Raw genomic sequence first — 13913 nt, forward strand, 5'->3', positions numbered from 1 at the left:
TGTATATACTTCACAGGGGAAGCTGGGGGCATTCACCTTACTGGGGGTGGGCATACACATCTCTGGGGGGCATACAGTACTGGGGGACACTGTCTGGCGCTGAGGTGCCTCTCTTCATCTTCAGTGTATGCAACGTTCAGGAGTGAATGCTGTGTGCAAGTGTGGGTTTAAAGGGCTGGCAGCCAGCAAAGTGTGGTGCTGGCCCGAGCACTGCAATCCCTGGAAATCAGTCCCGGGGGCTGCAGAATGAACTCCTCCTGATGACGGTGAGTAAACCCCCCGTCTGTCGAGGGCCCTGGCTCTTGTCCTGATGGGCCAGATGCTGACACCGGCCAAGAGCTTAACTTTAGCGATGCCACACCAGCCAATCTTACCCATACTACATGCTGGCATATCACAGCAGCCAAGCCCCCATGTGATCAGCTTAAACTCCAGGAGGTTGTCACAGGTTGTTTTGTGACTAGTCTGATGATATTTGATTTTTTTTGTTTTTTGTTTGGTTGTTACCTAGTATATCAATAGCATATGAGTGTCCATGAGCCCCATATCTCTCTACAAATGTTAAAATAACAAATATAGAGGAGAAAAGGTATCAATGTAATTTAAAGTGGACATGATTTGCTCTACTGATTTGATGTAATAACAGCAAAAGTAAGCAGAATGTGGAGATTTTGTATCTATTACAGGAATTTATGTAAAAGCTCCGAGTGTTAATTCCACCACTGGTGTAAATTGTCGTTGGGGTTACATCTATGGGTTTGTAATATATTCCTTTTGGAGATGTACTTTCTGTTGAGATACACTTTTTACCCGTCTGTTTTGAACCTGAAGTCTTGTTTCTCTCTAACCTTTCACATACTTGGAAGTCATCCAAAGGTTCCCTGTGAAGATACATTTCCAAGTTATGTTGTTGCTGCTGTACGGATATGTGGTTGTAGCCTGGAGAATATGTAGACAGACGAGCACACGATCATGGATTTCTTCTGGCGTTTCACAGGCCAACTTCTAATGTTGCACGTTATCATAGTTATAGATATACAGTAGTTTCGGAATCGGCAACAATGTGATAAGGGTCAAGTGACAACTTTTCATGGTCTGGACCCTTTATCTGAGCCGGACTGGGGAGCTACTAATAAAGGATGGCTCATGCCCTGGGGGGGTCAGGTCGGTCTATGTAATATGTACATGGTCAACCATTTATTGAAATGGCTGGCATGTAATACTATATTGTGGCTACCACAAGACAATTCCGTTTCAGAACTCTAAATCCTCAGCTGATCTCCTGGTTGACTTGAAACTAAAATAATGTCTTAAAGAGAGATCCTCTTGAAATTCATAATTTTACAGGTTTTCTAAAACTTAATATCTGCCTACAGGATATTTGAGATATTTGAAAGGTCCTATTCTAGAACATTTTTATTTGAGAAGAATTAACATTGTGTGTTGAGTATTGTCATGCTTTGTCTGATAATTATAGTGATAGCAAAAGAAATCCCTGAGGGTGAATTTACACTTTATTTTGTTATGTGCACAAAAACGCAGCATGAGGGTTCGGTGCTAGCAGCTTGTCCTGGCGTGGTGTTACCCTATGTACATTCCTTGTTTTGAAGGTCACAAGATGGCAGAAGCTCACCAGGCTGTAGCCTTCCAGTTCACTGTGACACCTGATGGAGTCGATCTACAACTGGGTCGTGATGTTCTGCGACATCTCTACTTATCTGGGCTGATAGCCTGCAGAAAACGTCTGATCACACTTAAGGTAACTGAGCGTAGTGTGACCTTGTAGTGAAATGTTATGCTGGCAGAGTATGTTTCACAAATGTACACAACTGCTTTCATATGATTAATACCCTCTGAAGTTTTGATTTCGGTTTGAAGAAAGTTGTAAATGCCTGGATGATTTCCTGTAGATCAGTTTATGAATGCTAGCTATGTAAGAGAACAGCTTTGTACTTACTATATTATGTAGGCAATGCACAACATGAAGATTTAGCGCTGTGTATTAAAATGTACAGTACTTGTAATTCTTGACACTATGCCCTTGATTCATTAAGACTAGCCTTACGTATGCCAATCTTAATTAACTGGACCACTGGAGTAAGGGTCACCTAATACATTCATGAATTAAGCTCTCCTTACAAGTGTCATGCGCTTTTCGCAGGGATCTACTCCAGTCAGTGACTGGAGTACATTTCTAGAGATATATAAGCCACTAAGGCTACATGATTCCGATGTGTAGCCACACTCCATCCTGCCCATGCTCCCTCTATATTAGCTTAGCCAACCAGGACGTCCGTGAAAACATGAAAAGTCACAATATGTTGGCACAACTTCTGATTTGCGCAAAAATGTTTGCAAATAAGGTGATTTACCGCCAGAAGTCTGTCGTAAACCCTTTATTGAATTGGCCCATATTTATCATAGAAGTAGCACTGATAAACAAAGTATACAAATTCTGTGAAATGTCAGCTAACATTTCTTTTAAATTACTGGCTAAAACCCTACAAGAATTTTTCTCCTTTTTTCTTTGGCAGAGCTCTGTACTTAGTGGTGTATATCCTGCCAGCCCCTCCACATGGTTTGCTGTTGTAGCTGTGACACTTGGCTCTTTATATGGAAAAGTGGATATATCATTCGGACTCATTACCAAGATTAGCAACCTCTTACCTGGACAGTAAGTCACCCTAATGCAACAGATGAGATTATTTAGAATTACGAAAACAGAATATAGTATGTTCCATTTCCAAATTTTACATGGTTACTGTAATTTGTATGCCACTTAATTTGCGCATTAAAGACTTTCTTTGTAAGGAGATGGACCTACTGCCGTTCGTTCTTCCTCAAAGACATCAGTGTTATTTGTATTATGTCATACGTTATTGTGATAATATGTAAAGTGTCATGTGAATTGTTATAATTGTTAGTGTTGTATATGTTTTGCCCAAGAGAGTCGACAGTGAGCGTTAATGTTTGATGCTAGCCCAGACTGGGACTGGATAGTGCAAAGGAACAGTAACTGTTTCCTGTAGGAAGATCAGATAGGACCCACCATGCTGTAGTGACGGACCTAAGGTCTGACTAGTGAGCAGAGCCGCATGATGTAGGTATTAGAGATGAGCGAGCATGCTTGCCGCTACTCTGTGCTCGCCCGAGCATCTCAGTACTCGGCTCGCCCTCCCTGCATGTTGGCGCCGTTTACAGAGTCAGCCCACATTGGCTGCCGTACACTGTAATGCCACAGCCACGTTGGTTGTGGAACTATAGCAATTGGCTGGCCGCACAGCGTCATCAGCTCTATATGACACCTGACGGCGCTGTGCTCGACACTGTGATCCACAGTGAGCTAGTGTAGGGGGAGGTGCTGCTGAGTCAGGGACAGATTTAGTGTGTGTCTTAGGTAGTGTAGGTACTAGGTGACGTGATGTCACCGCTGCCACCGTTGCCATAGTAACCTACCGAGCGGGAGTCGCAGAAGTTAACTCCCTGTTTACCGGCGCCGCTATTCATTCGGTTTTTATGGCAACTGTGGCAACGGTGACGTCACCGCCTACCAACCCGCAGTCTGTGCTCACTCATTGAGTGATTACAAAGCATGGGGAGCAGCAGCGTTCTTCCTCCCCCCGTGTTTTGTGATATAGCAGAGCTGCATCGGTTGAAGAAGACGGAAGACAGAAGACCAGGATTGTGGAGGGGTGAGAGGGAGTAATAAAGATGGAGTCTCTATGAGTGTCTGTGTATTTATTTCTAATAAAATATTTTTTCTCTGTGTGGGGTCTTTTTTTTTTTTTTTTTAACCCTTTATTAGAGATTCTTAATGGCCGGGTCAAACTTGGCCTGACATTAAGTATCTCGGGCTTAATAACAGCTGGTAAAACAAAGCTGGTATTAACCACTTATTACCCAGCATGCCACCCGGCACCAGGGCCGCTGGAGGAGTTGGATACAGCACCAGAAGATGGCGCTTCTATGAAAGCGCCATTTTGTGGGGCGGCTGCAGACTGCAATTTTCAGCGGGGGGGGCCAGAAAGCTAGGGCCACCCTGCGCTTAAGATTCCAATCCCAAGCTGCCTAGTTATACCTGGCTGGACACATAAATTGGGCGAAGCCCACATCATTTTTTTTATTTATTTCATGAAATTCATGAAATAATAAAAAAAAAGGGCTTCCCTATATTTTTGGTTCCCAGCTGGGTACAAATAGGCAGCTAGGGGTTTGGGGGCAGCCCGTACCTGCCTGCTGTACCTGGCTAGCATCCAAAAGTATGGTGAAGGCCACGTCATTTTCTTTTTGATTTTTTTTTTTTTTTTTTTTTTTTTTGGGGAAAAACAAGAAATGGCTTCCCTGGATTTTCCATTGCCAGTGAAGGTAGCACCAAGCAGTGGGGGTTAGCAGCCAGTAGCTGCTTGGGTTACCCTCAGCAATAGAAAATGCAGCGAGAGCACACACATTTTTGTTTTTTTACTCCTAACCCTTAGGTTAGGGTTATGTGTTTTTTTTTTTTTTTTTAATGATTAAAAAAAAAAATTCGACATGGGCTTCGCCGTATTTTTGTACGCCAGCCAGGTACAGCAGGCAGGTACGGGCTGCCCCCAATCCCTCAGCTGCCTATTTGTTCCCAGCTGGGAACCAAAATCATAGGGAAGCCCTTTTTTTTTTTTTTTTTTTTTTTTAAATTCATGAAAAAAATGCTCGAGTTTCCCATAGGTTAACATTGGGCTTGGTGCTCGGTTCGAGCACCCAAGCACTTCAATAAGCTTGACCCGAGCATCAAGCACCCGAGCATTTTACTGCTCGCTCATCTGTAGTAGGTATCCCTGACGCGAGAGGATACCAAGGTAGAAGATGGCATGATCCAGATTGCAGAGAAATGGAGAGAGTTGACGGAAGTACTGTGTGATTAACTGGAGACTGATCCTGGGACAGAATGCCTAACAGTGTGGCCCCGAGTTTGTAATTCAGAAAAGTGATGGGACAGGAGAGAACAGTACGTGAGTTGAAGAGTGTGCCCAGGCTGTAGTCCCCAAAGCGTCAGAGCTAGAAAAGCCATATTGGCAAATTAACTCCTTTCAAAAGGAAGAAGATGCAGAACCTCAGGTTGAGAATAGGACTCAAAAGGTGAAGACAAAAAATCCAGCTCCTGCAGGAATATATATATATATAAATTGCCTTATTCTGTCTGCCTGTCTTGCTCCAAAATGACGTCATTACAGTGACAACCGCCGCCACACCGCGCGCGCTAAAGAGCCTGCGACCAACAGCTCAGCTAACTGAACAGCCCGAACTACGGGCCGACAGGACGACGCCCGACACTTTTTCCCGCACCCACACGGAGCCCCGACTCTCCGGTGAGTGCTGCACCCCCGGGTGCCCACACCGGCAACCCAGCCGACACATACCCACCGCTCGCCTCCGCCCCCCGCACACATTACCCCACTCGGCTCCACCCCCCCACCCGCACTCCGTCCTCCGCATGTATCCACTGAACACACACACGAATAGTCACCTGTCCCCAGCCATGCAGTCCCCAGCACTGACGTCCTCAGCGCCATGACCCCGCTTGGCTCCACCCACCCCTGCACTCCGTCCCCCGCACATATTACCCTGCTCGGCCCCGCACTCCGCCCTCCGCATGCATACACTGAACACACACGCGCGCACACACACACACACACACACACACACACACACACACACACACACACACACACACACCTGGATAGTCACCTGTCCTCAGCCATGCTGTCCCCGGCACTGACGTCCTCAGCGCCATGGCCCCGCTCAGCTCCACCGCCCCCTGTACATATTACCCTGCAGGATGGGGGCACATGTCAGGATGGTGGCTGCACCACGATGGGGGCACACACCAGCATTTGGCCACACCACAGCATCAGCATATTTTTACTTAAATTTACACTGTTCATGGACTTCTTTCATTACAAGCCATGGACATCATTAGACATTAGACTCATCTATTAAAACTGTTCCTTCTGTTTGTCATTTTAAAACCAATAAACCATTATAAGAATACTAAATTAAACCTAACCCATCCAGTCCACTCATTACCTTATTATTCAATCTGCTAACCTACATACACATTCTAGACTACCCCCCGATACGTTAGAATCGGGCCACCTTCTAGTAGTATACAATGGTATTCCAGACTTCTTATATTAAACACATCTTTGTATTTCAACCATTAAAAAAACATAAGAATTGCTGGCCTACACATTGCGAGCAGTTTGCTCTTACTTTAAGTAAAAGCAAACTGCTTGAAACGCACAAGCCAACGATTCTTATGGGTTTTTTTTTTCTTTTTTTGTTTTAAATGGTTGAAATAAAAGGCTGTTTTTAATATAAAAAGTCTGGAATGCCATTATATACTATTACCGCGGGAGCTGAATTTTTTTTTATTCTCCTCTTGAACACTTTTTTTTTTTTAAATTCTTTATTTAACAATAAACATGGAAACGTACCAATCTGAGTCAATTGCGATACAATTCACAACCAATGCATGACAGTGTATAACAGAGTAGCTGTGACACCAGAAAATTTTCAACAATAAGACCTCTCCATGTTTACCAAAGGTTTTATATAACGGGAATACCAGATTGAGAACAGAAAAGAGAGAAGAAAAAAAAAAAGGAACAAGGTAAGAGAGAAAGAAGAAGCGAGTAAGAAAGAAAGGTTTAGCGAGAAACGGGAGGGAAGGGGGTACATAAGGGGAACGAGGGAGGGGAGGGAAAAAACACTGGGACACGAACAAACACATAGCAGGGATCCACCCTCTCAGAGCAACTCCTTCCCACGGCGTCCACGGGCCCCCCCTTCAATCTGGGGGAATCCATGTGCCGTATTCGTTAGAGTATTTAAACTCGATCCATGGGAACCAAGTCTTGTAAAAAGCCTCATGTCTATCGTGGACAGACGCTGTCAGGTCCTCCATATACAGCAGTTCGTTCACCCTACTTGCCCACAACGATAATGTCGGCGGAGAAGGGGATCTCCATCTCAGAGGGATGCACGTCCTAGCGGCCATCACCAGGAAACTTAACAGAGACCCTTTGTACGCACGGACAGAGGACTCAGATAGTTGGAGCAGGAAAAGTTCCGGGCCCAGAGTCTGCGCGTATCCAGTCACATGCCTGATCACTCCCCGTACCCCCTCCCAGAACTGCCATAGCCCCGGGCATTCCCAGAAAATGTGTAGTAAGTCTCCCTCCCCTGTGCCACATCTCCAGCACCCCGGGTCCACTGCGGGGAACATCCTGTGTAGTTTTGTTGGGACCCTATACCAACGGGAAATGCATTTATAATTGGCTTCTTGGAGTTTTGAACTGATGGATGGTTTGTGAGTAATGGACAGAACCTTGTTCCTCTGCGTGGCCGAAAGTATAAGGCCCAGGTCAGATTCCCACTGCAGGAGGAATCTAGGAGGTGGCAATTCCGAGGAGTTGTCTAGCATGGAGTGTGAGATGGACAGTGAGTGTCTAAGGGTCCCCCCCTCCGTGCCTAGCTTCTCGAATTCCGTAAGGGGTCTATCAAACTGACTGTAGTCTGGTAGAGAGCGCAGAAAATGTCGAAGCTGCATAGAACGCCACAAGCCCAACGATCCGGGAACCAGGAAATTCCGGAGTTCCTCGGTCGTTGGCCAATGCCCCTCGACCCCAATTTGGCAAGCTCGAAATCTATTTCGGGAGATCCATAGGCGAAACACCGGGTCAGAAAGACCCGGGGAGAAATCTGGATTGCCAATGATCGGGGTGAGGGGGGAGGGTAACGGAATCAGGGATCTCCGGACCCACTCCTGAGAGCAACAGGAAAGCGTAGCGCCAATCGTGGGGTGAGTCCTAAGTCCTGTACTAAGTGGGGAATTCACCCATGGGAGCGCCGCTAGTGGAATATCAGTGAAGCTCTGCTCCACCGACACCCAAGGTTTGGCCTTGGAGTGTCTACACCAGTCTACCACTCTGGCTAAATGAGTGGCTACATAGTATGATTTGAGATCCGGGAGGCCCAGCCCACCCCGGGTTCTAGGTCTGCACAACAGCGACCGTGCCAACCTCGCAGGCTTGTTTGCCCACAGAAACTTCGTTTGCATTGAAGAGACTTCTCTAAAGAAGGTCTTGGGTATCCCGATTGGCATGGTCTGAAGGAGATACAGCAATCTTGGGAAGATATTCATCTTGAGAATCGCTGACCGTCCAAACCATGTGAACGTGCCCCTTGACCAGGTTTTACAATCTTCTTTTATGTTTTGGAGGAGAGGGGTAAAGTTCAACTTGAATAAGGAGCTCACATCTGCTGAAAATTTGAGTCCCAGGTATCGCAGGTACTTTGGGGCCCATTGAAAGTCAAAGGCTCCCCGCAGCTGCGAGACTACTCCCATGGGGAGGTTAACGCTCAGTGCCTCCGATTTAGACAAGTTGATCTTAAAGTTCGAGAGTGAGGAGTAGCGTTTAAATTCCTGCATTAGCGCTGGGAGCGATGTGGTTGGGTCTGTGATGAAAAATAATAGGTCGTCCGCAAAGGCCGCTATCTTATGGGTCACGTTACCTATCTTGGGACCTTTGATGCTTGAGTTTATCCGAATATGTCGCAACAGGGGTTCTAGAGTAAGTATGAAGATTAATGGGGAGAGAGGACAGCCCTGCCGCGTGCCATTGGCTATTGGGAATCTCTGACAGTACCCCGTTAACCCGTATGCGGGCCCACGGTGAATTATAGAGAGATCCTATCCATCTGAGCATGTTGCCCCCCAGTCCCAGAGAGGCAAGGACTCCATTCAAAAACATCCAGCCGACCCGGTCGAACGCCTTTTCGGCATCTGTGGACAACAGCATAAGCGATCCACCCCCCGACCTAGCCCTGTGGATCAGGTTGATGGCCCTCGTGGTGTTATCTCTAGCCTCCCTGCCCAACATGAAACCCGCCTGATCTGCATGGACTATACCCCCTAACATGGGGGACAGCCGATCGGCTAGAATCTTAGCAAACATCTTTAAGTCAACGTTGAGCAGGGAGATCGGACGATAGTTGGCACAACAGGTGGGATCCCTCCCCTCCTTGGGAATGACCACGATGTTAGCCGCAAGGGAGTCCCTGGGTAATGGAGAGGACGTGCACGCTGAGATGTTATTAAATGCTGCCAAAAAATGAGGAGATAGAATAGGACTTATCCTCTTGTAGTAAGACAGCGGACGTCCATCCGGACCCGGTGCCTTACCCGTGGGGGATTTCTTAAGGACCGAGGCGAATTCAGTTTCTGTAATCGGAGCCTCCAATATCTCTATGTCTTCCGGTCTAAGCCTCGGGAGGCCTGAGGATCTTATGTAGTCCTGGATGCGTTCCCTGGCTGTCTTCCTATTGTCCTCCGTCAGGGTGTCGTCAATAGAGTATAGGGCAGTGTAATAGTCCCTAAATGCTGAAGCTATGTCACCTGGAAGTGAGGCCCTCTCCCCCGATTGCTTCTGTATATGGGGGACATATCCCCTCAGCCTCTGGGTCCGCAATGCCTTGGCCAAGGTCCTACTGTTTTTGTTACCAAATTCGTAAAAGTGCCTCCGGCAGCGCGCTAGCGAGGCCTTAGCTTTATTAGAGAGTAATGATTTCAGCTCTTCTCTTTTTTGAATGAGAAGGGTTTTGGTCTCGTCGTCTAACCGGTTTTTGTGGGTCCTCTCCAGGGCATGAATGTCGACTAATAAAGATTCCATCTCTGCATTCCTCTCCCGCTTCATACGGGCTCCATGTTTTATAAACAGTCCTCTAACTACACATTTATGAGCTTCCCATGTTACGGCGGGTGTGGTATCACCCCCCGCGCAGAGGTCAAAATATTCTTTTACCGCAGTCTGTACCTCCAGCATAGTCATCTTTTCAGCCAGTAGCGAAGTATTCAATATCCACTGGCCCTGTTTAATAATCGGGCACGTCAGGGAGACATTAAGAATTATCAAGGCGTGGTCAGAGAACACTATTTCATCTATTTCCGCGTCCAGCATGCAGTGTAGATCTCTATGTCTGATAAAGAAGTGGTCTAGCCTTGAGTAAGAGTCATGAACCGCGGAGTAAAAGGAGTAGTCCCTGTCTGCCGGATGCTGCAGCCTCCATGTGTCTACTAACTGGTGTTCGTGTAAACCGCGCCTGATCCGACTGTGAGTGGCCCTGGGCAGGTTAGAGACCCCCTTAGAAGTATCCACCTCTGGGTCCATGACAAAGTTAAAGTCCCCTCCAATTATCAATGTGCCCTCTGAAAACTCGTCCAGGGTGCTCAGGAATCGCAACAGGGCGCCACACTGTCCCGTGCTGGTCAGGTAGAGGGCCGCAAAAGTGAAGACCTGGGACTGGACCCGCCCCTTTATTAGTATCTGTCTCCCCTCCTTGTCCGTGCTGACCTCTATCAAATCCCAAGGTAGAGAGCTCGCAATTAGGATGCTGGTCCCCCTGGACCACGAATCAGGAGATGGGGAATGGTAAACCGTAGAGTATCTCCGGTCTGAAAGCTTGTAAGGTTTATCTAAACAGTAATGCGTTTCCTGTAGAAAGATTACCTGAAGTCGCCTTCTCCACAACAGATTCATGAGGATTGAACGTTTCTCTGAACTATGAAGGCCCTTGACATTTAGGGATCCCACTCTTAAGTCAGGTCTGGATGACTGCTTCATGTCGGTGATGAGGGCCTACGGATAGACGACAAGGGAAAGACAGACACACACACCACCAGGGAGGGCTCTGAGGGAGGAGGGAAGAAGGGGAAGGAAGAAAGATGAAGACTGTGAAAGGGAGCGGGAGTAGGGAGAGAGGAAAGGGGAGAAGCTAGAAACGAAAAGAAAAAGGGAGAACAAAGAAGCTAAAAGAAAGAGAGAAAGGAATAGACAGCTCACAAGGAGCTCGCAGACCTATGGACCAGCCCTAGGCCTACTAGGATACAACCGGCGGGGTCGGGTATGAACACTCATATGTAACCCCCCCACCCACCACCCTTAAGTTATCTGACTACCGCCCCTTTGCAAGTGCCAGAGGCGAGACTAATATTAAACTGTGACGGCCTCTCCTCCGTCACCCCCCAATCCATGCACCATCCCAAGACCCCCCCACCAACGAGGCAAAGAGGGGTGCAACAACACATGCCCCTCCCAAAATGATAGGCCAGGGGCCCTTTCCAACATAAATGGGCACAGTTTAACCTCCCCTGCAACTAGGGACAGTGCCGAGCTGACATTTCAGCCCCATCCCCCTGATGTCGACGGTGTTGAATCCTTTTCTCTCCTCCGCGTTGGGGGGCCCATGGACTCCCAGGATAGCCAATCAGTGATGTTAAAGACAGGCAGTTCCAAAAACTTGAACAGTCCCGGCAACTCCGCAGGGCGTCTCAGCAAGAATGTAGATGGGCCCTTCCGGACAATGAGGTGGAACGGGTGCCCCCAGCGATATGAGGCGTTCACCTCTTTGATTTTTGCCAATAACGGATGAAGCTGACGTCTCATGTAGAGCGTGCGACTGGAAACGTCCGGGAAGAGCTTGATGGTCGCCCCCTCCATCTTCACCGGACCGAACTCCCAGGCCTTCCTCAGGATCTGTTCCTTATCCGTATAATAATGTAAGCGGCAAAGGACGTCTCTTGCAATGGGGGCATTGGCTCCTTGGTACGATCTAGCAACTCTGTGGACTCTGTCACATAGGTACGTAGCATCCGTTGGTCTGGCGGTGACTATATTAAATATTTCTTGCACTTTATGGCGGAGAGTCTCTGCTGGCCAGTCCTCTGGGATACCCTTTAATCTTATATTGTTTCGGCGGCTTCTATTCTCTTGATCGTCTAGCAGTAATGCCATGTCCCTGGACCGGGTGTTAAATGCCTCACAGTCCTTTTCCAGGCGAGCTACTCTGCTTTCCAGAGACTCCTGCTCTTGTTCAGTGGCCGTGACTCTATCTTCTAGGGCACCTATCTCCTCCCTCACTGAAGCAATGGCTTGCTGGTGGGACTGCTCAATTCTGCGAATTAGAGCATCCAGGTCACTCTTGCTTGGAAGGGCCAGGATGAGCTCCCTCAGTGCCTGAAGGTCTTGTGTGGCCTGGGGGAGGTGTACTTGCGATGAAGAGGTGGATGGGCTGCCCAGGGGGGGACCCTCCTCGGGGAGGAAAGCCGCCGGGTTATCCCCTCCATGCGATCCTTCAAGCAGGGGCCGAGGGCAGCTCTCCCTCTCTGGGCTCTGGGGCGTCATAGTCAGAGGCCCTGCCAGCATCCCTCCATTCAGGGCCCCCCCCCCACTGCTTCGGGTCACCTCACCTTCCTCCATGTGGAACCGCACCTCCCCCATCGCTGACCTGTGTACATCTCTGCAGACCTGCTCCCTGCCGCCTTCATTCTCTGTCTGCGAGGTCCCAGACACCGCTCCGACTCCTGGCTCCACTTCCTCCCGCCGTCTCGCTCCTGTGGCTGCCGGCTTCTCCCGGACCGCTGCGCCTGGGGATTCCCCTCCTGGAGGACGCATTGTGGGGGTCGGCGCCATCTTGCTGCCGCTGCTTGCCGCACGCTTCAGGGCAGGAGAGGGCCCGCTGAGGAACCGCTCCATCCTCCCTCCTTTTTTTTGGATCGCTGGATCGGGCCCCGCAGTGAGTACTACCTGGGGCTTCCTTTTGGGAGGCATTAGTCGGCGGAGAGGCCGAGATATAACTGTATTCAAGCGGTGGGTGTAGGAGCTCTGCAAGGAGACGTCCTCACACCATCATGTCCAGGCCACGCCCCCCTCCTCTTGAACACTTAACCTGTGTACCGTCTCAGGAACCTCCATGCACCACATGGCTGCATTATCCATTCAAACACTTGATGGACTGGTGAGCTGACTGCCCTCTCTTTTTTTTTTTTGTCTGACAATAGGACTCTCACTAATGGGTCTGTAGTACTAAGCTTGGTTGTGGAGAAGGAACTGAGATTTGTTGAGACAGTGACAAGTGAATTCAAGGAAGTAAAGAGACTGTGTTTGGAGAAGTGAAGAGACTGTATGAGAATGATCCATGTTGTAAAGGAAACCTGTGGAAGATGTGTACCCGATATCTACTTTACATAATGCACATAATGCCTACCAAGTTAACGTCCAGTAAAGAGTTTGTTTGAACGGTGATCTTTCACTGAACTCTCGGACATCTGGTCCTGACCAACCTAAGTCAACGGTATCATGCAGCCTGCAAGGCCATAGTGCCCCCATAGCACAAGATCGCACACCCAGCCAGGCCCTTCAACGTCATGTAACGTGCCTAGGCATAAGAGACAAGTACCTTACCCACGGCTGCCGCCCCTTGCCACTTACATCTAGTTCAAATACAATTTGGATCTGCCAAGAACAAAGTAAATTGCTGTTTATAAAAGCAAATGGAAAAGCTGTGCCTGACACAGGGGCACAGGGATTCCTACGCCTACAGCTTGTATAAGGCTATGTGCGTACATCATCTTTCAGACCCAGGCGCAGCTGCCAAGTTTGTCCAGTCAAAGCTTCTTCAGAAAAATGTCACTTTTCTGAAGTGGCTTTGCAGACAGTTTTGCAGTCTTTCTTGTGGTGTCTTTTACTTTGTACTGTGAAATATAGAGCGTGGGCAGCTTCTACTAGGAAAAATGATGAAGTCACCTTTTAACTGCTTCAGGTTTTCCAAATCTTCAAGCAGTTAAAAGTTACTTAAGATGGAACATGTGCACAACCATGTCATTTTTACATTACTGCACATTATGTTGCATCGCTTCTCCAGGCGGATTTCATGCAGAATCCACCTGAAAAAGATGTTGTGTGAACATAGTCTTACAGACATTTATCATCTTGTATAACAGTATGCTGCCTCAGTAAATGGAAGTCCATGAAGGTACTTTATGGCCCCATTCAATGCTGCCCTATGTATGAGACTTTATGGGTTTAGTCATTTTG

At 48.0% G+C, this 13913-nt stretch overlaps 1 protein-coding gene across 1 annotated transcript in view; it reads left to right on the plus strand.

The window, feature by feature from the left end:
- The window catches only part of CPT1B (carnitine palmitoyltransferase 1B), an 87227-nt gene that overhangs the window by 10469 nt on the left and 62845 nt on the right, over positions 1-13913 (plus strand). Inside the window, exons 2-3 of the mRNA XM_075345445.1 lie at positions 1611-1759; positions 2535-2674. Of these exons, the coding sequence (XP_075201560.1) occupies positions 1619-1759; positions 2535-2674 (281 nt within the window). The 5' untranslated portion in view covers positions 1611-1618. The remainder of the gene's footprint in view (positions 1-1610; positions 1760-2534; positions 2675-13913) is intronic.

This window comes from Anomaloglossus baeobatrachus, chromosome 4, assembly GCF_048569485.1.
Source record: "Anomaloglossus baeobatrachus isolate aAnoBae1 chromosome 4, aAnoBae1.hap1, whole genome shotgun sequence".
Classification (NCBI taxonomy): Eukaryota; Metazoa; Chordata; class Amphibia; order Anura; family Aromobatidae; genus Anomaloglossus; species Anomaloglossus baeobatrachus.